Source organism: Elgaria multicarinata, chromosome 4 (genome assembly GCF_023053635.1).
Source record: "Elgaria multicarinata webbii isolate HBS135686 ecotype San Diego chromosome 4, rElgMul1.1.pri, whole genome shotgun sequence".
Classification (NCBI taxonomy): Eukaryota; Metazoa; Chordata; class Lepidosauria; order Squamata; family Anguidae; genus Elgaria; species Elgaria multicarinata.
In genome coordinates this window covers 30,459,291-30,482,226 of record NC_086174.1, presented here as the reverse complement: position 1 = coordinate 30,482,226, position 22,936 = coordinate 30,459,291, and the positions used below count along the sequence as shown (strand labels likewise).

Sequence of the window (22,936 nt, the reverse complement as noted above, 5' to 3'; positions counted from 1 at the left end):
CACCCAATTTTGGGTGATTCCCCCCAATACATCATAGAGACCTGGCTTACACAACTCAACAACCCACTATGGCTGATCACCCGTGGTGGGTTGTTGTGTTGTGTAAACTGGGCACGGTTTATGCAGGATGGCTTATTTTTCACAAACAAGTCACACTGAGAACTCATAGCTTGTTGTAAGGTTGTTGATGCCCAAGGAGGCTTCTTGTGTTGTCCAAACCCAGCACTTCGTCATGGATTGTTGGGAACGGCTACAGAGCTGGATGGCCAGGGTGGTAAAAACTAAGGTAGGGACAGAGGAAACAAGGCATTCTGCAGCAAACACACCTGGGATACATACAGGATACGGCAGGAGGACTGAGGAGGAATCAGGGGGAAGAAGCCACAGCAAGTCTGATCACCTATTGGGTTAGCAAGCAAGCAAACAACCCAAGGTAGCTCTTTCACAGAGTGGCTTAGTGTGATGTGCGAACCTTCCCTCTGAGTAACATTTTCAGGGGCCCAGAGGAGCTGCAATAGGAAGCAGGTGACAGAGAAGTCCACTTCCACCAGCACAGCGTAAAACTAGATACAATCCGTTATAAATAACATTTCAATAATAATCAAATATAAAAAACATCCTGATAGAGAAAAATGTTTTAAAGGGGATTGCATTTCATGGAATGGATTCAATATTACGATCGCTTCCTGAGTTTCAAAGCTTTTTCCGGTGAATGCATAATGCTGTGGAATTCATACACTGCCAGATATAACAGGCTATATTGGAATTTTGATATCGTGCAGCAAAGTGACTTGGCCCCATCTTTTCAGGCCGAGAGGGCATCCTTTTGGATAATTGCTAATCCTTGGTGTATCTGTGTTGCCATTCAATCCCAACATGGGAGTAGCAATATAGGAATCCAAAAACAGAGAGTGTTGCCCAGGGCCAGCCTGTGAATAGAGAGAACACAGGGAGATTAGTCAAGTGCAGAGTCCTATCATCCAAAACTGCTTGGAGCAAAAGGCAATGCTGTTCAGCTGAGTTGATCTCTAATACTGAATCTGCATAATGAGAGTCCCGAGATCAAGTCAGTCATGTTTTCTTAATTTGATCCTTACCTATTATTTAGTTTTCTCTTCATAATGGCACCAACCCCAAAACTTCCCAAGCCACTAAACATAACAGGTATCAGGAAACCTCTATCGGAAAAAGCTAGAAAACCAGCCTCATGCCTCCTTAACCCTAGGCACTTACCATACATTTCTGTTGCTACTTATGAGCGTCATCAGATGGGGGAAATCACGTTTCCCTACCGTCGCTTTGTCCCTTGCTTCCCTCTCACAATAGGGATGCACAGCTTCCTCTTTCATCACACAGGGAAGAAAAAGGAAGCAACGACCACGTGGCTCATTCAGTGGACGCTTTTATCACAGTGCTTCTCCTGCACACAGCAGGAAATGGTGGCACGTTTCATTACAGTCCCCCAAAATAGGATTTTCTGAGTCTTCTTTTGTGATGGAAAAATGAGCAGAAGGAGCAGGAGACGTGCGGGAGGCGGAAGGCATCGTGAAAAGGACCAGTGAAAATCTATGAGTGACCAGTAACAAGTGTTTCATAAAATGCTCGTCTGATGATGCTCTTAGTTACAGATTCAAGTTGAAGAAACATCAATTCACCTGGAAAATCCATATTCATTCATTCATTCATTCATTCATTCATTCAATCTTAATTTCCACTACAGCTTCCAAAAAAGGGAAATGTTTACTCTGAGAGAAGCCACAGGTTAATGGTAAACATGTTTGTCATGCAGAAGATTCTAGACTCAAACTTTTGAATCTTCCACACGAACCTGTCTGATTACTAAATTCATCCTTAGAGACCCTTCTCAGTGACCCTGTTCAGAAGACACCTTAATCACCATGGTTTAAGGTGTCTTCTGAACAGGGCCAGTGTATCTCTACCTTTAGAAGTAAGGTGTGCGATAACTGGAAAAAAGGCCTTCTGTTGTGTTTCTAAACCTTCCCACTCAATGGGAGACAATAAAGTCATCTGCCACGTAATCCACAAAACTTTATTCTGGTAATAAACATCTCTTCACACCTGAAGACAGTCTAAACACTAGGAACTTTCTTCTAGGCAAAACTTTGCAAATTAAGCAAGACAATTGTCCTTTCAACAAAAACGGAAGGTCTTTTCGCTGTGTTCTTTAACTTCGGGGAGGCTCCTTCTTAAAAAGCCCTTTGGTGTGAAGCTAGGCGAACTGATCGCCTCTCTCCACCCACTTAGCTCCACCCACTTAAATCTGTGGTGGACTCTAGGATCAGTCAGCTCAGAAGCCTCTTCCCCCTAAGAGGATTCTTGAGTTCTCATAGACCCTGAGTTGACATCATCATTGGATAAAACTTTCTCTTTGGTCTTGGCAAAATGCTAAGGATCTAGAAGGAAGTTAAGCAAAACAAAGTGCTCTTCTTCAAGTAAGTGAAAGGAAGTAGATCTGAACATAGATCTGAAACAACAGTGAGGTAATATTCATTCTGTTTAGACTTGGGCCGTTGCTAGACGAGGGTTTAGCCTGGTGCGAGGCCCGGGCTCCCTGCTGTGTGTGCAGATGACACACAGGGGATCTCGGGGTCAGGCCGGGCTAAACCCTCCCTTGTCCCAGGATAACCGGATCCACCTGTGGTAGGTCTAGCTGTTCCATGGCTTTTCCCGGCTGCTCGTTTACTCACGAGTAGCCAGGAGAAGCCGCGCTGTGCCGGGGGGGGTAAAATCATGGGGGGGGAGATGGGGGCCGGGGGGGAAAGAGTGGACTTGGTGGGAGAGATGGGGGGAAGAGCGGAGCCAGAGTGGGGAGATCACGGACGGGGGGGTGGAGGGGGCATCGGACGTGGTGGGCGGGTGATCGGGTGGGCATGGCGAGAGGGCGGGGCGAGCGGGCAGGGAGGCATCAGACATGGCGGATGGGGGGAAGAAGAACGGGGCCATGGCAAGGAGATCGGGGACGGGGGGCGGAGGGGGCATCAGACATGGCGAGTGGGGGGCAGACGGGTGAGTGAGTGGGGGATGGGCGGGCGAGTGAGCAGGGGCGGACATGGCAAGCAGGGGCAGACAGGTGAGTGAGCGGGGGACGGACGGGCGAGCGAGCTGGGGAGGGCGGGCGAGTGAGCAGGGGGCGGACATGGCGAGCGGGGGCGGACATGGCGAGTGAGCGGGCGGGGTGGCATCAGACATTGTGGGGGGGAATCGGGGGCAGGGGAAGCGGGGAACTCTTTATTTTTTTTAAAAAAAGACTTACCGTTTTGTTGGTGCGCTCCTGCGCACGTGGCCCCTTTAAGATAAAAAAATGACCGACGCAACGGGGTTTTCCCTTACCCCATCGCGTGTTACATCTAGCTAGGGGCGACGGCCCGCGCTAGCTGCAGTGCGGCCTCGCCCCTACTCCCCACCAGATTATCAGGTAGGTCTAGCAAGGCCCTTGGTATCAAACACATCATTACAGGTTTGGTTGCCCAGATCTGCAAGGACTAAGTGTTTTAAGGCCAAAGCACTTGGCCTTGAAATGACTGCTGCAAACGGATGGCTCGTGCGTTTGCATGATTTGATTATGGAGAAAGGTACATGATGACACTCAGGTCGTCACAGAGAAATTAATTCTTTGGTGACATCAGTCAAGTCAGACTGTCACATTTTGTTCCCCCCATATTCCTGTTTCTTCTGTTCTTCCTGTCAAATGTAGGAACAAAGTCCACGTTCCTACCTGGATGTCTAAAAAAAAATTTCAAATTTGCAAAAACAGAAAGAAATAACGGGTAAGATGTTTTGGGGGAAGTATAAGTGACATATCTATGGTAGGGTGACCATATGAAAAGGAGGACAGGGCTTCTGTATCTTTAACAGTTGTAATGAAAAGGGAATTTCAGCAGATGTCATTTGTATATATGGAGAACCTGGTGAAATTTCTTCTTCATCACAACAGTTAAAGCTGCAGCTGCTCTGCCCTCTTTTAAATTTGGTCACTCTAGTATAGCTCCTGCACTTTAACTGTTGTGATGAAGAGGGAATTTCACCAGGTTCTCAAATGACACTTGCTGAAATTCCCTTTTCTGTGCAACTATTAAAGATACAGGAGCCCTTTTCTCAGCCTAATCTATGGTCTTAAAACCATTGTGATGTAAGCTGCATTACGTCGATTAGAAGTGGGCTGCTAGAATTGTGTTGTGAGTTTGGCTGGTTTGATCACTCTGAATGAGCGATCAGGGCTTTTGAGAAAATAATAGGGAGAAATCAATGAGAAATCCGATTCTTTTGGGGGTAAATGGAGTTCCACAATGTGGATGATTTGCTTTGCATCTGCGAACTAACCAGTGGGCTGTTCCCTGACTTTATTTTTGCTTTTTTGAGGTGGGAGCAAGCTGCTACAATTTGTGCAAATTTCAGAGCAATTTGCACAAATCACAGCAAAACTCGCATAATTTACGCAAATTTGGCCGTAATTTGTATAATCCGTGCAGGGGATGAGTCTAGGAAAGCCTGCCAAACTCCATCCCCATATGGTTTTCTCTTACATTCCTAGAAAATACTGGTGACATTTTCTTAATACCTGTGGCTGGTCCCCTGAATGGGCAAGTCACCTGCACGGAAGGGGGATAAGTGATGTCCAGACTTATGTATTGCAGGGCATTTTAGAACCAACGTTTTTTTCCTACCCGATGTCAACCCACTGTAGTTGTCAGGCTCGTAAGCTTGCAGCAGGAACAGTTTTGTTTACCCAGCAGCAATGGTAAGGTGACCATATGAAAAGGAGGACAGGGCTCCTGTATCTTTAACAGTTGTTCAGCAGGTGTCATTTGTATGCATGCAGCATGTGGAGAAATTCCCTATTCATCACAATGGTTAAAGCTGCAGGAGCCCTGCCCTCTTTTGTATCTGGTCACTTGTACAAGTCATTCCTCCATCCCACCCCGGGTCATACTAGTTCCACCACCCTGGCCACACCACTGGCACTGAGATATTATGGAAAGCCCATGAACGTTCTCTTCTAAGAAGTTGGGAGGGGGGGTTGAGGAAGGACTATGTGAGCTTTTGGTAAGACGGGGTGCAGAGAATCAGGGTAGCACTATCACAGCGGTGCACAGTGCAAATGGAGCACCTGAGTACACAAGAACAGAGGCAGCTGCCTTATACTGAGTCAGACCTTTGGTCCATCTACCCCAGTATTGTCAACACTGACTGGCAGCGGCTCTCCAGGGTTTCAGGCAGGGTTTCTTCGTGCCCTACCTGGAGATGCCAGGGATTGAACCTGGGACCTTCTTCATGCCAAGCATGTGCTCTGCTCCTGAGCTATGGCTCTTCCCTGTAGTCTGGGTATGAGAGGTTTGTGATGTGAGCACACACAAAGTGCAACAAATGAAGAACGAAACACAAACCAAAGAGCTTGCAGGTTCCCATTGACCTTCAATGTAATTTATCGGGTGGCCCTTGGCTTCTGCTTCAGTTGGGGGTCCACAAATGTTGGCTTAGAGTCCTAAAATCCTCTTGCATGTACAGAAGGCCTGGCTGGGGCTTCTCTGATTCTTAGGGGAACATAAGGAGCAGCAGGAGCCTCTCTTCCTGCTCAGAAGGGACTGCTGCTGTTTCTTACTAGCTCATACTGGGGTGGATATAAGATCTTTGAGGTAGGGATCTGTCTGCCGTTCGCCAGAGAGCACTTGGCCTGGCGAGCTGGTGAGTGGATGCCTGGCCTCAGCTCACCATTCTGAGATAAACACATGAACACTGTTGTTGTTTTTATACTGTTTTTATGTTTTTAAAAATTTTTGTGTACTTTTAATGTTTACTATTTTTAATTGCTGTAAACCGCCCAGAGAGCTTCGGCTGGGGGGGGGGGGCGGTATATAAATGTAATAAAATAAAAATAAAAATAAATAAATATGAAACTGCTTGATACTGAATCAGATCACAGGTTCACCAGGCTCCATCTGTCTACTACTCTGATGCACGTAGGTCTGCAAGCTCTCTGGAATAAGTCTTTCTCATCTCAACTAACTGCATTCCCTAATGGATATGGATGAATCACCCTGTACCCTGCACCCACACCTGTTCCATTCCCTGGGCAAGTTGCTTGGACGTCTGTGGGCACCTGAAGAACGGGCATGGGCCATTCATGCCTGAAATCTTGGATCCATGACCATTTTCTGGTTGCCATTTGCATAAGATGTCATTTATGGAAAACAAAATGGCATCTCGCTGAGGAGTTGGTTGGCTGTGCCCTGCTTGTCAGGCACCCACACCATGCTTGGGAGGAGCCAAACAGAGTGGGTAAGTGGTGGTAGTTCACAGACATGCTGGGAACTGAACCTAGGGTGACCATATGGAAAGGAGGACAGGGTTCCTGTATCTTTAACAGTTGCATAGAAAAGGAAATTTCAGCAGGTGCCAAAAGTCAGCACAAACAACCAGTAAATGCTGACTTGGCCAGTAAATGTGGATGAAGTATCCCAAGATATTTACAAGTGACACTTGTCTGATTGGCCACAGCCAGGAGGGGGCTAGGATCCTACCCTGCTGCAGAACTAAAGGGCTGCAGTCGAGGAATGTTATTTTGGTTCCAAGGCAGCCCTTTAGTTAGGGTGACCATATGGAAAGGAGGACAGGGCTCCTGTATCTTTAACAATTGTATAGAAAAAGGACTTTCAGCAGGTGTCATTTCTATGCATGCAGCACTTGGTGAAATTCCCTATTCATCGCAACCGTTAAAGCTGCAGAAGACCTGCCCTCTTTTGTATCTGGTCACTCTAGTAGAGCTTCTGCAGCTTTAACTGTTGTGATAAAGAGGGAATTTTACCAGGTGCTGCATTCATGCAAAAGACACTTGCTGAAATTCCCTTTTCTATGCAACTGTCAAAGATACAGGAGCCCTGTCCTCCTTTCCATGTGGTCACCTAACTGAACCTGGGTTCCCATTGCACTTTCCCAGCCAACGTCCACAGCCAGAGGAACCACTGAAGTAACAATTTCCTCCACGTATCAATTCCCACCACCACCACCTTGGAATGCAAGTGATAAGCTCACTGACAAGGCTTTTATACGCTTGCGTTGTGTTAACACAGCACTCTGTATATCAATGCTGAGGTCTCTTTGCAAGAAGAAAGCACTAGTCACAGTGCAGTTAACCGTGGAAATGCAGGAGCTAGCACTGCTGTGACTGAGCGCGCCACGACCCTCATTAGAATGCAATGGGCAACGGGCACGGTCCTCATGGCATTCTAATGAGAGCGCGGAGTTTTCCTGCACTGCAGCATCTACGGAGTAAATCAGTACAAGCGCAGTCTGCTCTGATTCGTTTAAATAGGACTTGCCCCATGTTAGAGGCTATGCAATGAAAGCCAGAAAGATAAATAATCCTGCGCTTCTTTGGACATACAAAGCTTAACAGTAGTGTTAAGGTTGCTTCATGATATCTCTCCCGCCCCCCCCGCCCCCCGCCCCCCGACACAAGGGACAGTATTCAAAAGGTTTTATCCAGTGGCAATTCAAGGGGATACAAAGACAAATGTATATTGGTTCTAACCATCTCTCAGGGCCTCTCACCCATTTATTGCATTGTAGGAACTTAGGACATTGTCTTGCAGAAGTTCAGACTATTTATTAATTTAGTCCAATGTTATCTATGTTGACTGGTGGAGGTATGAGGCATCACTTGCTATTTGGGATCTTTTTTAACTGGTGGTGCCAGGGATTGAACCTGGGACATTCTGCATACAAGCCATATGCTCTACCACTGAACTAGGCTCCTCTCCCAAAGGTTGCAGCTTTTGATTGGTTTCATTGCTGGATTAAACAACTACATTTTTGGTTGATTATTTAGTAGAGGCCACTTTAAAGAAGAAGAAGAAGAAAAATCATTATACTTATATGCCGCTCTTACATGGGGCTTTGAGTGGTCTCCTATGCAAAGAATTGACCAGGCCCACATCAGGATGCATGCCACACCATTCAATAGGCCTTGGTAGGAGCCATTTTTAATTCCTGAGACTTTAAGGACATACTTTTATATATTTTGAAACTCTTTTTGCTCTGGTTTGTTACTTAGTAGGATCTGAAAAATAGAATAACAAAACTCATATTGGATTAGATCTAGACTTAGTCATGCTCAGAGTAGACCCATTGTAATCACTGGGACAAGTTAGTCATGACTAACTTAAGTCACCCTGATTTCAGTGAGTCTGCACACACTGAAATCAGTGATTCAAGGCTTATAATATACTTTGTATATTAGAATCTAAGTTTTCAAATATATTTCAATTTCATCCATTAATGCATTAATTAAACACATGTTAGTCAGCCAATCTGACAGTTCTACTAGTTCTATGAATCAGAAAGCTCTGAGACATCACTGAGGTATTACACTATGGTCCACCACCACATTGGCTAACTATTTCAGTAACATGATCTGTAGTATTGTAGGGATCCAAAAGAGCACAATGAAGGATGGATAGGCAGATCAGAAGACAAAAGCGGTTATGCACTAATGCTGCCATTTTGAAAAGAAAATTCAAGCTCAGAGTATTAAAGACAACCCAAAAGTCTTGCGTTCTGTGACATTTAGACCATAGCTAGATGAGGGCTTATCCCGGGGATTGCCCCGGGATCATCCCTGTGTGTCCAGGTGATGCACAGGGGGTCCCGGGGGCAGGGAGGGATGTTCCGTCCATTTCCCCGGGATTTTGCCCTACCCTTCTAGCCCTGTTTTTCCGCACTCCTGGGCTGATCCCGAGACAGCGGAACATGTAACCGCGAGGAGCTGGGAGCCGTGCATGGGGCGGGGTGGGGGGAGTGGGGAAAAGTTTTTTTTTTAAAAAAAACCACTTACCTTCTGTGCACGAGTGCTCGTGCGCTCCATGTTCTTTAAAAGAAAAAATGGCGGCCGCGATGTCGCGCGCCACATGTAAACCAGGGCGATGATCTCGTGATCATAAAATCGTGAGATTGCACCCCTCCGACCACCCTCGTCTAACTGAGGCCTTAGTTTTATCTTCATTATCTTAGGTAGAGGTACATCTGATTTTAATTTTTCCTGCTATTATCTGTTGTGTTTTTAAATCTGTACGTATGGCACTGAAGTCAACGTTAAAGCATATTTGTTTATTTACCAATATCTGATGTATTGGATGCGGTGTTCTACCTATTTATGGATGTCAGTAGCTTTTAACTAGGAAAAAATGGTTTTGTAGAAATTGTATGTAGGAATCACCTTTTCCAAATACATTCTGAAAAGTGTTTTAGCTAAGATATGAAAGACCAGCTCATCATCCCAAACTCCCCACCACCACAAACATCACACGGATGTCACATATTGAGTATAAACTGGCACTCATTCACTACTCAAAAATAGTATACGCTCACGCTACATCGCAGAAGCCTCTTTGCCAAACCCTGGGCATCTATTTATGTCGCTGATGTCCAAAGATGGCATTTGACTCCCCAGTTCATTTTCTAATTTTAATGCTCTGCACAATATAGAAGGCAACTGTGCATTAAATTGTCCACGTGATCAAAGGTGCAGCGGCCACTGCCAAGGCTAAAAGCAGCCCAGTAATTGAAAACAACCATTTCCTGCAGTGAATCAATGTTGCAAAACTTGGAAGGGGAGATTTTCTCCTCCCTTCTTTGTGGCAGGCAATAGATCTTGGGGAGAGTATAAAGCAGCAAGCATTTAAAAACGCACACACAAGAAACACATTGCCTGAAATCCAGCACTCAGCCTGCCCCCAAATCGGTTTTGTACTTTGTCAGACAGTTGTGCTGGCAGGAGAAGATTTCTTGAAAGAACAATGCCTTGCTGTCATGCCTTTTTCTTCAGAGGCATGTGCAAATTAATGCAAGATGGACTGTGGAGCAAGTGAACTACAGAATGCAAGGCGGAGAGGTTGCCATTAAAATCTCCACCGCTTTTCGATAACGCTCAGGCTTAAACAGCTGCTTCGGTAACTGATTTACCCAAGAAGAGGAGCCCAAATCCCAACCAAGATGCGATCAATAATGGTTTTTCTGCAGGACCCCAGGGGAAGGGCTAACAGTAGGTGGTGTGTAGAAGCCCAGGTTTGGTTTTCTCTTTTCTATTTGCTGTAATATTCAATCCAAAACATAGATCTGAGCCTGACCTCGGCTGTCAGTCATGCTGATTAGCATCCAAGAAACCTGCTTGTTTTCCAACGGCCCCAAAACAAAATTGCCAGTTTTCCCCCTGCTGCATTTGCTTCTTTTTACATCTTAATTTGAGTTTAAACATTTTAGAATCCAGGGTAGATGAGATTTGCAACACTGCACAGACAAGAGCCTGGCTTTTGTTTATCACAGGAAGATACGCTAACAAAACTGGAATGATGCCGATACAATAAAATGATGGGTGGTTTTATTGTATCTTCATTCACTAAAAAATAATAATACAGCCTTATAGCAATGAGACCAAACGAAAAAATAATAATAACAAAACCAGCCTTTAACTGGTACATTTTAAGAGTCACAGTTGCCTTACACAAAGCATATTGAAAAGTCAAAGTGGAATATATCACATCTGTTTCTGAGAAAAATAACTTTCAGGCCCTTATTTCAACCTATTGCTATTCCCCATCAGATGAATTCACAGCAGAGAAACAAACCTAGGCTTAATCTACACCAAGCACAATATTGCACTATGAAAGCGCAATATCAAGGCTGCCTTGATTTCAGCAGAAAGAGCTGCATCACTAGGCATGATAGGCGGAGCCTTTGATCCATTCTTGCTGATGAGGCAGAAGAAGTCTGTTCAGAAGAAAAATGTCGCTGGCTTAACTATGTTTGTTCCAAACTTTTCCCCAGGGGTGGCATTTCTGATTTCATCGTGTAGATTTTACTCTAGTACTCTTCAGCCAGCCCACATGTCTAAGCCTGCATCGGTCATGCAACTGCCATCAGAGAGCTTCAGCTACGGGGCAGTATAGAAATGTAAATAAATAAATAATTCAGACTGAAAGGCCCCGTATGCATGTATGAATGCATGTGCACAGGGCTTTCCCCATGGTCAATCCTCCACGGCCAACCCTGATAAATCTGGGTTTGCATCTCCATGCATACACTAGGGTGACCATATTTGAGAAACCAAAAAAGAGGACACCTAGTGTGTGTGGGGGGAAGCAGCTTTCTGAGTCCTGCAGAAAGTACATTATTCCCCCGCCACCTTAAAGAACCCGATTGGAGTGGAGGAGGGGAAAGGATTTCATTCTGCACCACCACCATCCACTCCAATTGGGGCCTTTTCTATAATGTCCACAAATGACCCACTTTCCCCTTTAAAACCTCAATTGGAGCTCAGGGTGAGGGGAATGATGTGCCTCAAGAAAGCATGTCATTCCCTCCTGCCATGCTAATGGCAGCCTTAAAGGGGAAGGTGTGTCATTCCAGGACATAATTGAAAATTATAGAAAATCCCCCGACACCATGGAAAGAACAAAAACCAGGACAAATCCGGGGAAATCCTGACAGTTGGTCACCCTAGCATACACCTATAACCACATATGCATAAACCTATGAACACGCAGGGCCCTCTTCAGATCACGTATCAGCCAGATGGCACCGTCAATGTGCATGTCAGTGTCTCAGGTGCATCTGCATCCAGGCATGCTTAAGGTTGGGGAGATCAGAGATTTACAGCAAGATTCAACAGTTAATCTTGGAAATAGTTGAGAGCATACTGCAAAAAGGCACTGCGTTTTAAGAGTGTTTTTGGTGTTTTATTTATTTATATTTATTTATTACATTTATATACCACCCCGTAGCCGAAGCGCCATAGCCGAAGCTCTCTGGGCGGTTTACAAAAGTCACTGGCTTAAACTCCTTGTAACAGCTATAGTATACCAAGGTTATCAACATAGGATGAACAAGCAAAGGCATTTCTGTCTTTGGTGTGAGTAGGGGTAGGCAGTGTGGTGCCCACAGGTAGCATTTTCTTACCCCTACTTGCGATTGCTGTGTAACAGGTTTACTAATACTGCTGAAAATTGTGGGTTCAAGGGAGTATTTTTAGTGGGTTGGGGCTCAAATCCCATGTCTGCTTGGTACTCAGACTTTTGGGCAGGTTACATGTTATGGCAGCCATTTTGTGGTGGTACCCAGGACAGTTTTTAAAATCACCAAAAGTGCCCGTTGCCCCCAAAAGATGAGTACTCCTGGCATAAGATCATGTACAGCACCATGTACACTGATGGTGCTATATAAATAATAATAATAATAATAATAATAATAATAATAATAATAATAATAATAATAATGTCTGTGTTTGTTTATGTATCCATTTAAATCAAGGGTGAGCAACTTCAGGTGGGGGCAGAGATCACTTTCCACTCCCTGGACCCCTGCAGGCTCACTCCTGGTTCTGCCACACCTTCCCTCTCATTTGCATCCTCTGACCACCCAAGGTCAGAACTCCTTCAAACTGAGGAATGGCCTCTGTAAAGTAGGATGCCAGGTCTGCAAAACTCCCCGAATGGGTAAATGTTCTCTTTGATTTAGGCTGGAATCCTTTACACACTTAACTGGAAGTAAGCCCTAATGAACACAGTGAGCCTCATTTTCAAATAAACATGCAAAGGATTGCACTGTCTCTGCCAGTAATTGTAATAGCTTGATTTCATGGCATATTGGAATGCGGGTATGTAATAAATTCTTATTCATTGCTTACTGGAACCAGGAATAACTGTAGTTATCATGTGATGTACAAAGCCCAATGATAAGCAATCCTTATTTTCGGTGTGTGTCAATATTAATATTCTCTCTAACTGCTGTTTCACCATTTGCTTTAACCTTTCAGTCACTCAGAGCTACCATTTGGGTATTGGGTAGGATTCTTGCTCTAAAAATACAGCACAAAACCCATTTGCATTTTAAAAGATCCTGGGAACATCTTTTAATCCATTTGGGGTGGGAAGAAGAGTACATCCAATTATTTCTTGCAGTACTTACGCTCATGTGTGGACCAATGTCATCCAAGCCATCAATTATCTCTCATAAATTCTAATAACCTTAAATGTAAAATGCTTTGTACCATGATCAGTGTAAATACAAAATCAATGTAATTTTCCTTAGATAATGACAGGATCTCTCTCTTTCTGCAATCAGCACTGTTCATTTGACTGAAGTCCTTATAATTTAATGTACTATCATGCATGAAACTGGATTGTCACAACAGATTTAGAGAAAATGTCGAGTTCAAGCATTTCATTTCTGCGAGTCTGAACTCTCAGAGTATCCTTTGTGTCTGAGAACAAGCGGGCCTTAAGCATTTTGATTATAATAAACCCTGGCAACCAGTAAACATTCAATAATAATAAAAAAGCCCTGCAACTTGCCAACTTTATGACAGGATTGTCATATTTTGGAGAATGCTCACTGAAACTACTGCACTGAGGAGAATTTATGTTGATATGACTGGATTATATTGGGATAAAAGAATGGAAACCGGCTGGAGCAAGTTAATACCAAAAGGTGAGGTGGGACACAGTTTTCTTTCTGCACCAGGTAATGCAGATGCTTGAGAGCACCCTATAAAAGGGTATCTGTTCTTAATTGGATGCATTTTAGTACACAGCAATAAAAGCTGTCAAGCTACGATTTTCTTGGCTTTCGTTTTGCTCCCTGCTTCCCTGAGCAGTATAAAATCCCAACCTATTTTTTTTTACGATATCAGTTCACTTGCATTTTTTATAGTATCTGTTCACTAGAGTCTTAGTGCAAGGACCTGAGGCCTAGGAGCCAAATCTTGCCTTCCTAGGCCTCAGCTAGACCTACTGGTCTAGCGCAACGGAGGAGTGAAGATCTCGCAATATTTTTATCGCGAGGTCTCCCCCTCTGTTTACACACAGTGCGCGACGACCTCGGAGGGCAAAGACAACGGAGGGCCCGCCATTTTTTTAAAACAGGAAGGAGCGTACGAGCATTTGTGTGCAAAAGGTAAGTGGTTTTTTTTTTTTTTTTTTTAAACATTTTCCCACTCCCCCCAACCCCGATGGGCGCAGATCCCAGCTCCTCGCAAATAACCATGAGGAGCCAGGGATCATCCCAAGACCACAGAAAAAGCAGGCCTAAAGTGTAGGGGCATATCCCGGTGCAAGGGAGGGATCATCCCTCCCCGATTCTGGGATCCCCTATGTGTCATGTGAATGCACAGGGACGATCTTGGGGATCGCCCGGGAAAAAGCCCCATCTAGCTATGGCCCTATAGTCCCAATTTCATCCTCCAAGTTTCCCCAGATGGCCACACCACCTCGCCCGCCCCTAACCTTTTCTCCTCGACCACTGACTATTGAGCGCTTTCCCAACATTTATGCAGTTTCCCCCCATTGTAAAATGCTGAAATGCCTAAGACTTCTCTTCCCGCCCCTTTTGCCTTTGTCACAGGAAGCTAAAATAACTCAGACAGATGTTATGCACAATACAACCATTTTTCACTTTCTTTCTGAAGAATCAATTCTGGAGACTTACATTTCCAAGCAACTCGGTATAAAAAAAGACTCACCTGCTTTCAATACTGGTTTTGTTCCTACATTACACAGGTGCATATGCTGCTGGCCTGGTCACCGACCCTGTCCCTCATCTCCTTAAGAGGTATAGGTCAGATATCTGAACATTAAGGATGGCTGGGTTCCTAACTTTGGGTGACCATATGAAAAGGAGGACAGGGCTCTTTAACAGTTGCACAGAAAAGGGAATTTCAGCAGGGGTCATTTGTATGCATGTCGCACCTGGTGAAATTACCTCTTCATCACAACAGTTAAAGCTGCAGGAGTTATACTGTGACCAGATTTAAAAGAGGGCAGGGCACCTGCAGCTTTAACTGTTGTGATGACACAAATGACACCTGCTGAAATTCCCTTTTCAATACAACTGTTAAAGATACAGGAGCCCTGTCCTCCTTTTCATATGGTCACCCTACCTAACTAGGCTTCCATGAATGAAAGGGCTCCTTCCGTTCATGGATGGGACCATCATCCAGCAGATAATCCTGCTGGTGGAAGTGGGTGGGGATGCAATTTTTGGCAATTCTTCCCTCTCCCACAGCCCATCCCCATTTTTATGGAGGGTCCCAAAATCCTCCAGAGTAGATTTTCAGAGGTACAAGGGACTGCAGAGGAAAGGAAGAACCCACTTCCACCTACTTCCCTTGGTGGGAGTATCCTATAAACGTACAGTAGGGTGACCAACTGTCAGGATTTCCCTGGATTTGTCCTGGTTTTTGTTCTTTCCATGGTGTCAGGGGGGATTTTCTATAATTTTCAATAATGTCCTGGAATGACACACCTTCCCCTTTAAGGCTGCCATTAGCATGGCAGGAGGGAATGACATGCTTTCTTGAGGCACATCATTCCCCCACCCCGAGCTCCAATTGAGGTCTTAAAGGGGAAAGTGGGTCATTCGTGGACATTATAGAAAAGGCCCCAATTGGAGTGGATGGTGGTGGTGCAGAATGAAATCCTTTCCCCTCCTCCACTCCAATCGGGTTCTTTAAGGTGGCGGGGGAATAACGTACTTTCTGCAGGACTCAGAAAGCTGCTTCCCCACACACACACTAGGTGTCCTCTTTTTTGGTTTCCCAAATATGGTCACCCTACGTACAGCCACTCAGGGGATGCTCCCATCTGCGGAAGCAAACCCAGCCATTGTTTCCTGTACTGCTTGTGCGTTAAGATTGCAGGAAAGGCCCTCTGTTAGCTGCAGAGGTCCATTTGTCAGGCACACAGGAAAGGGTTCCTTTTGCGTAGCCCCAAAACTGTGGCATGCAATCCTTCAAGAACTATTATTGGTCCCCACTCTCTTGGCCTTTAGAAAGAGTGTGAAGACACATCTTTTTAATTTAGCCTTATAATTATGCAATTGTATTAATGTTTTACTATTGTTACTTTCTTATTGTTGTTCTAAATTGCTGTGCGCCGCCTTGATGGCTTTTTAGCAAATATGGCGGTATATAAAAGTTAATATTGATTTTATAAAAAAATAAAATATGGAAGAGCAGAGGAAATATCCATTTTGTTTTTCACTTGACAACAATTATATATTCAAGGGTTTTAATATGTGTCAAGCCAAAAAAAGAAATAACTTGTAATTACTTTAATTAGTTTTTCTCCCAAACTACCTATAAAAATGATAAATGAAACTGATTTGCATATATTTGCCTCTTGGTGGGTTTCCTCTCCTCTCTTTTAAAATCTGTGGCATGAAACAGACAGACTGTCTTCCATAAAACTCCCATCTTTTTATTTCACTGACAAGAGATATTATGTTTTTGATGAAATTGCAAGATTAATTACGGATCGGCTATTTTCAGTTTTGGAGCTACTGGCTTTTGTACATATGCTGATCAGTTAATGGGGGAAAATAACATTTCCTTGGACTAGGGTGGTGATGTCCTTAGAATGTCCCTTTGCAGAAAAAGTAGCATTATCATTGATTAATGTCATGAGGAAAACAGCTTGGCTGATTTGATGAGGCTGGTGTTGTTGGAAGTAAAATCAGGCGGGACATTATGAAAAGGTATGCAACTGTGTCGTTCTTGGGTCTGCTACATGATAGGCATGATGCTATCAAACATTTTCTTGTACATAAAGATTTGTAAGGAGAACAGATGCACATGCTGAAATGTACAGCACCTTGCAAATTCTAGGCCTATTAGATGTGGGAGAACATTAATGGCAATGGATGCAATTGCAGATTTTATTGTGGAAAAGGCATATGTACCAATGTATATAAACTGGATGAGAAGATGCTTAATCTGACACTGATCAGGAAAGGCTAGTGGGAAGCCAAGGCCTGAACTAGCTTTGCCATTTGCTGGCCTTCCTGATTGGGGAGGATAAGGGGCGGGCTCAGTTCAGGACCCAGTTTCACTCTTCCTTTGCTTTCCCTGATGGGGAAAGCCTAGGGGCAAGTGAAGCCCTGAGCCGGCCCCTCTTGACGACTGGCTTCTTGGGCCACAAACTCAGTCAGGAGCCAGCATTGCCCCCCTGCTTGCCTTCTCCAACCTGGGTGGCAACCCAAAATTGATTTTGCTTGAAGTTGTTTTCCCTCCCTGAAAGATAAGATGAGAGCTGTAAATAATCTGAAATATTGAAACCCTTTTCAGTTCTTTCCCCTTCCTTCACCTTGTGATTACTACCCTGTGAGGGAGCATGTGGGGAGGACCCCATTAGATGCACCCCATCGGGACATGCCTGTGCCAACTTCATGAGCACTGAGGGCTCCCAGCTGCAGAGGTCCACGTCCCCAGCACATGGAAACCAATGAAGCCGGTGATGGGGACGTGACAGAAGGCTCTCCTTTGCCCTCCCTCTCATGCAGTGGTAATTGCATGAGGGATGGGGAGATGCTTGATCAGGCTTGAATTGTTCCTCTATCTAGCAGATATCCCAGGTGAAGTCTGGGGGCTGTCTTGGTGTTGTCTTGGCCCGGGGTGGCTCCAAATCCATGCTGCATCGGTTATATGAAACAGCTGCAGATTCAAAGCGACCACAGAGAAAAGGGGTGAAGATCCATGGCTGAAAAGTTAGGACTTACCCCAACTTTTCCAGCCAGAGCACGGTCAGCCCGGCTTTTCCGCCAGTCTGCCATCGCTCAGAGCCACTCCAGGGCCATTCCTGGGCAGAAGGCAACCTCCTATTGGTCACTGGAAGCCATGGGAGGGGGTGAGACCAGCAAGAGTAATGGCTGCCAGAAAGCTCGCACTACCTCACTTCATAAGACAATTTGCCGCCACCACGCACCAGTGATAGAGCGGGGATTGGTAGCAGAGCAGCACCAACCTGGCGCCGTGAAGGCAGCCCCTGTGAGGAATGGCTGTAACTCAGTGGTATTGCACATGCTTTGCATAGTGAAGATCCCCAGGTTCAATCCCTAAGGTCTCCAGATAGGGTGGAAAAACTCCCACCTGAAACTCTCGAGAGTCACTGACAGTCAAGTGTCGACAATAGTGGGTGATACAGTGATAATTGTGCTGAATGTGTAACATACAATGTGTTTTTCTATATATATGTGTGGGTTTTTTAGGGCCTACCTCTAACCATATACTTAACACCAGACCACTGAGGAACACTGTATGCCGAAAAGCATTTGGTTTATTATTATTGGTTACTTTTGGTTTGGTTAGGTTTTTATAACATAACACAACAACACTGGTATGATGTATATTTTTACATATTTTTCTCATTGGTTTGATGTATATTTTTGCAGCACAATGACAGTGTATTCCTATTGTTTTTATGAACATGTTTTAGCTGTATAGATAAAAATATTTTATTATTAGATTTTATTCTAATTTTATTTATTTATTTATTTATTTATTACATTTCTATACCGCCCAATAGCCGGAACTCTATTTACTATCACCAGTACGACCAACCCAGTTGATTTGTTGCTATATTTCTAAGAGTTGGGAGAAATCTTCTGTTTTGGTTAGGCCAGACTTGTCAATAGCCATGTATGTAATTTCTGTTGACTCTTATTGCTTTCTTAAGAAATGCTTCCTTTAGAAAAGGTAGCCAGAGGGAGAGAAAGCTGAGACTCGCACACGAGACAGCGAGAAGCACAGCGTTTCTTCCACAGGCAGCTTTCCTCACAGGCCGCTGCTGCTTGTGAGCTCTGCCGAGACATCTCTCCACTTCATCTGTTCACAGCACCTGCTCCCTTTGGTTTGCCGGATGAGACGCATCAAAGCACCTGGCTCAGCAGTAGTACCAGTGACTCAGCGTCACCTCCCACCACCTCAGTTCACAGCACAGCAGTGTGTGGGAGACCAAAACCTTCCTTGTCTTATGCAACAAAACAAACAGAGGTGTACAAATAAGATGGCATTGTAGCACTTTCATCACGTTTCAAAAACAGACACAGCAGAGGCCGTATGATTGCATGTTGGTATTCCCAGCAGGAAAAGCAGTGCTGGAATTTCTGGCAGCGATTCAGGTAGGGGTGTGTGTGTGTGTGTGTGTGTGTGATGTCTACACTAGCCTTCCCAAAAAGGTTCCCTCCAGATGTGTCAGACTCCCATCCTTCTCTGTTGGGCCGTGCTGGTTTGCGAACACATCTGGGGCCTGCCTAGATGGTCTGAAAGCCCCACAGTGGGTGCACAATGGCTGCGTCAGTTATATGATGCAGCAGTCACCTCGCAGCCTTGAAGCTACGACTTTAAAAAGTCAGGGACTTAACCCAACTTTTTCCCCCAGAGTGAGATGAGTATGGTGCAGCTGCCATCTACCCTCACTCTGGAGTCATGATGGAGGCATGCCTGGGCAGATGGCGCCCCCTGATTAGTTGCCATCCACCCAGGCAGAGGGCCTGGAGGCCAGTGGCCACTGAAAACCCCACGCCCTCCCTCTTCATCAAGATTAGCCACTGCCACCCCATTGCAGAGAAAAGCTGGGGTTCTTCCCTCAGTCCCTCCTCGTTACTTTTTTATGTAAACAGTACAGTGTCCACAAGAAAACACAACATGCAAATGAACATGAAAAACTGCATCACTGATATTCACCCCCCACCCCACCCCCCGTATGGTAATGTTGAACCCTGCCACCTGTATTGCCTTGGCCACAACTGGGAAGGTTTGCAGTGAGGAACTGAGGACTCCTTAATCACCCTCTTTGAGCTTCCTTCATCATAGGATAGCTGGCAGAGGGTGACCAGATGCAAAGGAAAGTAGGGCTCCTGGACCTTGAATGGTTGTGTACCACTCTGTTCTCTCATACAACGGTGAGAGAAGTTGCATCTGCTGAAATTCTCTCTTTTGCAAAGCTATTAAAAGGTTTGGGAGCCCTGACTTCTTTTGCATTTGGTCAGTCGTGTGCTGGGCTAAGTAACCTGGCACCCTCCAGATGTTTGGATTACATCTCCCATAATCCCTATTGGCCATGCTGGCTGGGGTTTATGGGAGCTATAGTTCAAAACATCTGGAGGGCACTAGATTATTTATCCCTTGGTCTATGTTGATTAGTTTAGGGGGGTTATATGGATTTACACCAGCCTTCGTCAACCTGATGCCCTCCCAGAAGTGTTGGGAGTTGTAGGCCAATCGATTTTGAAGGCCCTAGTGTGGGGGAGGCTGTTTTGCCCACCCACAACTGCAACTGAATCTGTGCTTTTGAATGAATGGAATAAACTTTCAGCTTTGCTATATCATCTAATTTTAATGACAGTAGCCATCTTTGACAGGGAGAAAATGCTTTATATACCGGTGCTTATTCATTAGCAGCTGCACAGCCTATTTGACTAAAGAGATGATACAAAACTGAATGACTTCCTCCCATCTCACTAGCGATGCATTCACAAAAACGGCTGGAGGTTTAACGTACACTCGCTTCGGAAAACTGGAGAATGAATCCCATCCAGCTGAATGCTACTGCTGATGCAAACCTGAGCGGCCTCCAAAGGTCAGGACCATTGTTTAATATTAATTACAGAGCATTACAAAATGAATAGAGAGGAAGTTATTTGTGCACAGAGCCTCCTAGCAATAAAAAAAAAAGCTGTTTGGTAAAGAAAAGAAGAATAAAAGTCCTTCATACTGTCAGACACCATTAAAAAATTATTCTACGATGCTTTCAATTTGCTGGCCTTAGGAAAATTCTTCCTACATTTAGTAAGTGTTGAGCACATTGAACATCATTGATCACTTGTGATCATTGAACAACACAAAGGTTAGTTATAGGATTCATTTTTTTTCAACTCATTCCAAGACCTTTTCCCTCCAGATTCTCCATTTTAAGCCTGTAGCTATTGTAAGATGGGGAGCATTTGAACTGAAGTTGAACACTGAGCAATTTAAGCACTTGCTTCTTACATTTTAATTATTGGTTCATCCAATAAACCAGTCATCTCTCACTTTATGTTTGTTGCATATGGGAGCCAAGGTTCAGAGGCCCTCATAGTTGCCTGCACTATAACTTGGTACACACATAGGGCTGGTTCAGATGCTATGCTAAATCACAGACCCTGGTTCAGATGACACTCTAAGCCATGGTGGTTAACCATTTTAAGCTAAACATTAGGGTTTAGAGTGTTGTGTGATCCATGACTTAGCATGTCGTGTGAACCATTCCTAACCATGGTGGCTACTTAATCGCAATTTAAACATGCTCACGAACCATTTGCTGCAAATGTTAGCAGCCTAACCATGGTTTAGCGCATTGTCTGAAAAAGTCCAATGTCTAGCTAAGTGGAAACCATGGTTTATGAAGCTGGCTTGCTTTCACTAACCGTAGTTAAGCACAGTTTAGGCTTCCGATGACAAGCTAAACTGCAATTACTCTAAAAAGAAAAAGCTTCCTATCTCCTCCTTAAGGCTGTGCTGGAAGAGGAACTGGGAACGGGGCACCACAGGCAAGCTGGCTCTGGGGTGAGAATATGCTCATTCTCATAAGTTTTAGCACTGCACCTGAACTGGGCCAGGGTCTAAGCCTGATTATTAGGAAAGTCTGAAAACTGGACTTCTTTACAGCATCAAAATACAGAACTCCAGTAAGAGGCTTTATATGAATCAAGTTGTGCAAAGAACTCAATATTACTCATATTTATTCACTCAATTATATTTTTATCCCACTTCTCAGAAAATTATTATCTCTCACATCGATGAAAAATGAAAGATAGGCTCTACTCTCATGCTTGCAAAGTAAGAAGACAAGGAGGTACACAAGAGAAGGGGGCTGGAAGGAGAAGAAAGAAGAGGGAGATCAGCAAGGCCAGAACAAAGTGGCATTTATATTCAGTTGGGGCCAGGGCTGGTCTTCAACCTTGCAGATGGTCTTGTTGAGGTAGAGGTGCTAAAACTGATCCAGCAGTCCTTGTTCCTCTGGCTGGTGGCAGAGGCTAGAGCAGGCTTCCTCCACCAGGTGTCTTCCAGATGTTTTGGAGTTCAACTCCCATCAGCCCCAGCCTGGTCAATGGTCAAGGATCCTGGGAGGTGTAGTCCAACAGGCCAGGAAAGACTGGGCTGATGCATGCTTCCCCTCACTTCTGCAGTTCGAGGGAAACGGGAAGTTGGAGGGGAATGTTATTTCTAGCAGGGGAGGGAAATCAAGGGCTTTGCAAGGGCTCTTTCTCTGGCTGATGGATGGGGCCAGGTTGATTTCCCCCCTGGCCATAATGTTATTTCTGGAGGCATATGGTGCAACTTGACTGATGGGCTGGGTTCACATAACACGCTAAACTACACCCAGTGGGTTGTTTATTGAACTGTGGGTTGTTTGTTGAACCTTGGGTGAGCATGTTGTCTGAACCCAGGACATTTTCCGCAAGGTGGCTTGTTAACCCTGCAGTGTGGTTTGTTAACCACCCTGAACAACCCAAGGACAAACCACAGGTTCTCAAGGTGGCTTGTTTGAGAAAAATAAGCCACACTGCATAGTTAACAAACCACCCTGCAGAAAATGTCCTGGGTTTGGACAACACACTAATTTCTGGTTCAACAACCAACCAACTGAGTGTGGGTTAGCATGTTGTGTTTCTCTTCTGGTCTTCAATCCCAGGACAAATGTACTTGGAGACAAGCATTGGACATCCATACCAAAATATACATATCACATAAGAAGAGCCCTGCTGGATCAGACCAAGGGTCCATCTAGTCCAGCATTCTGTTCACACATTAGCTACCAGCTGTAAACTAGGAATCCATAAGCCGGACATAGGTGCAACAGCACCCTCACACCCATGTCCACCAGCAACTGGCATATGTCTAGCATAGAGATTGGTTATGCTTCTGGAGGTTCATTTCAATTTTTCTTGAAAAATCCAGTTTGATCACGGTAGTGCAATTTTGTACTGTGAACAGTGACGGATACACAATACCTCATCCATGTCTCTGAAAAGCTATTGTCTGTACACAGCCTATGTGCCCCTGTTCCCACTGTGATGTTTGAGAGAAGGACAAATGGGGAGTCGCTACTCT

The 22,936-nt window shown here is 44.7% G+C and overlaps 1 protein-coding gene across 3 annotated transcripts in view; it reads right to left on the bottom strand.

Annotated features, from left to right (window-relative positions):
- Positions 1-738: 738 nt before the first annotated feature.
- The window catches only part of HHAT (hedgehog acyltransferase), a 200,717-nt gene continuing 178,519 nt past the window's right edge, over positions 739-22,936 (bottom strand). For all 3 annotated transcript variants that reach the window (XM_063125562.1, XM_063125563.1, XM_063125564.1), the window contains one exon: positions 739-929. In XM_063125562.1, the coding sequence (XP_062981632.1) occupies positions 838-929 (92 nt within the window). In that variant the 3' untranslated portion in view covers positions 739-837. The remainder of the gene's footprint in view (positions 930-22,936) is intronic.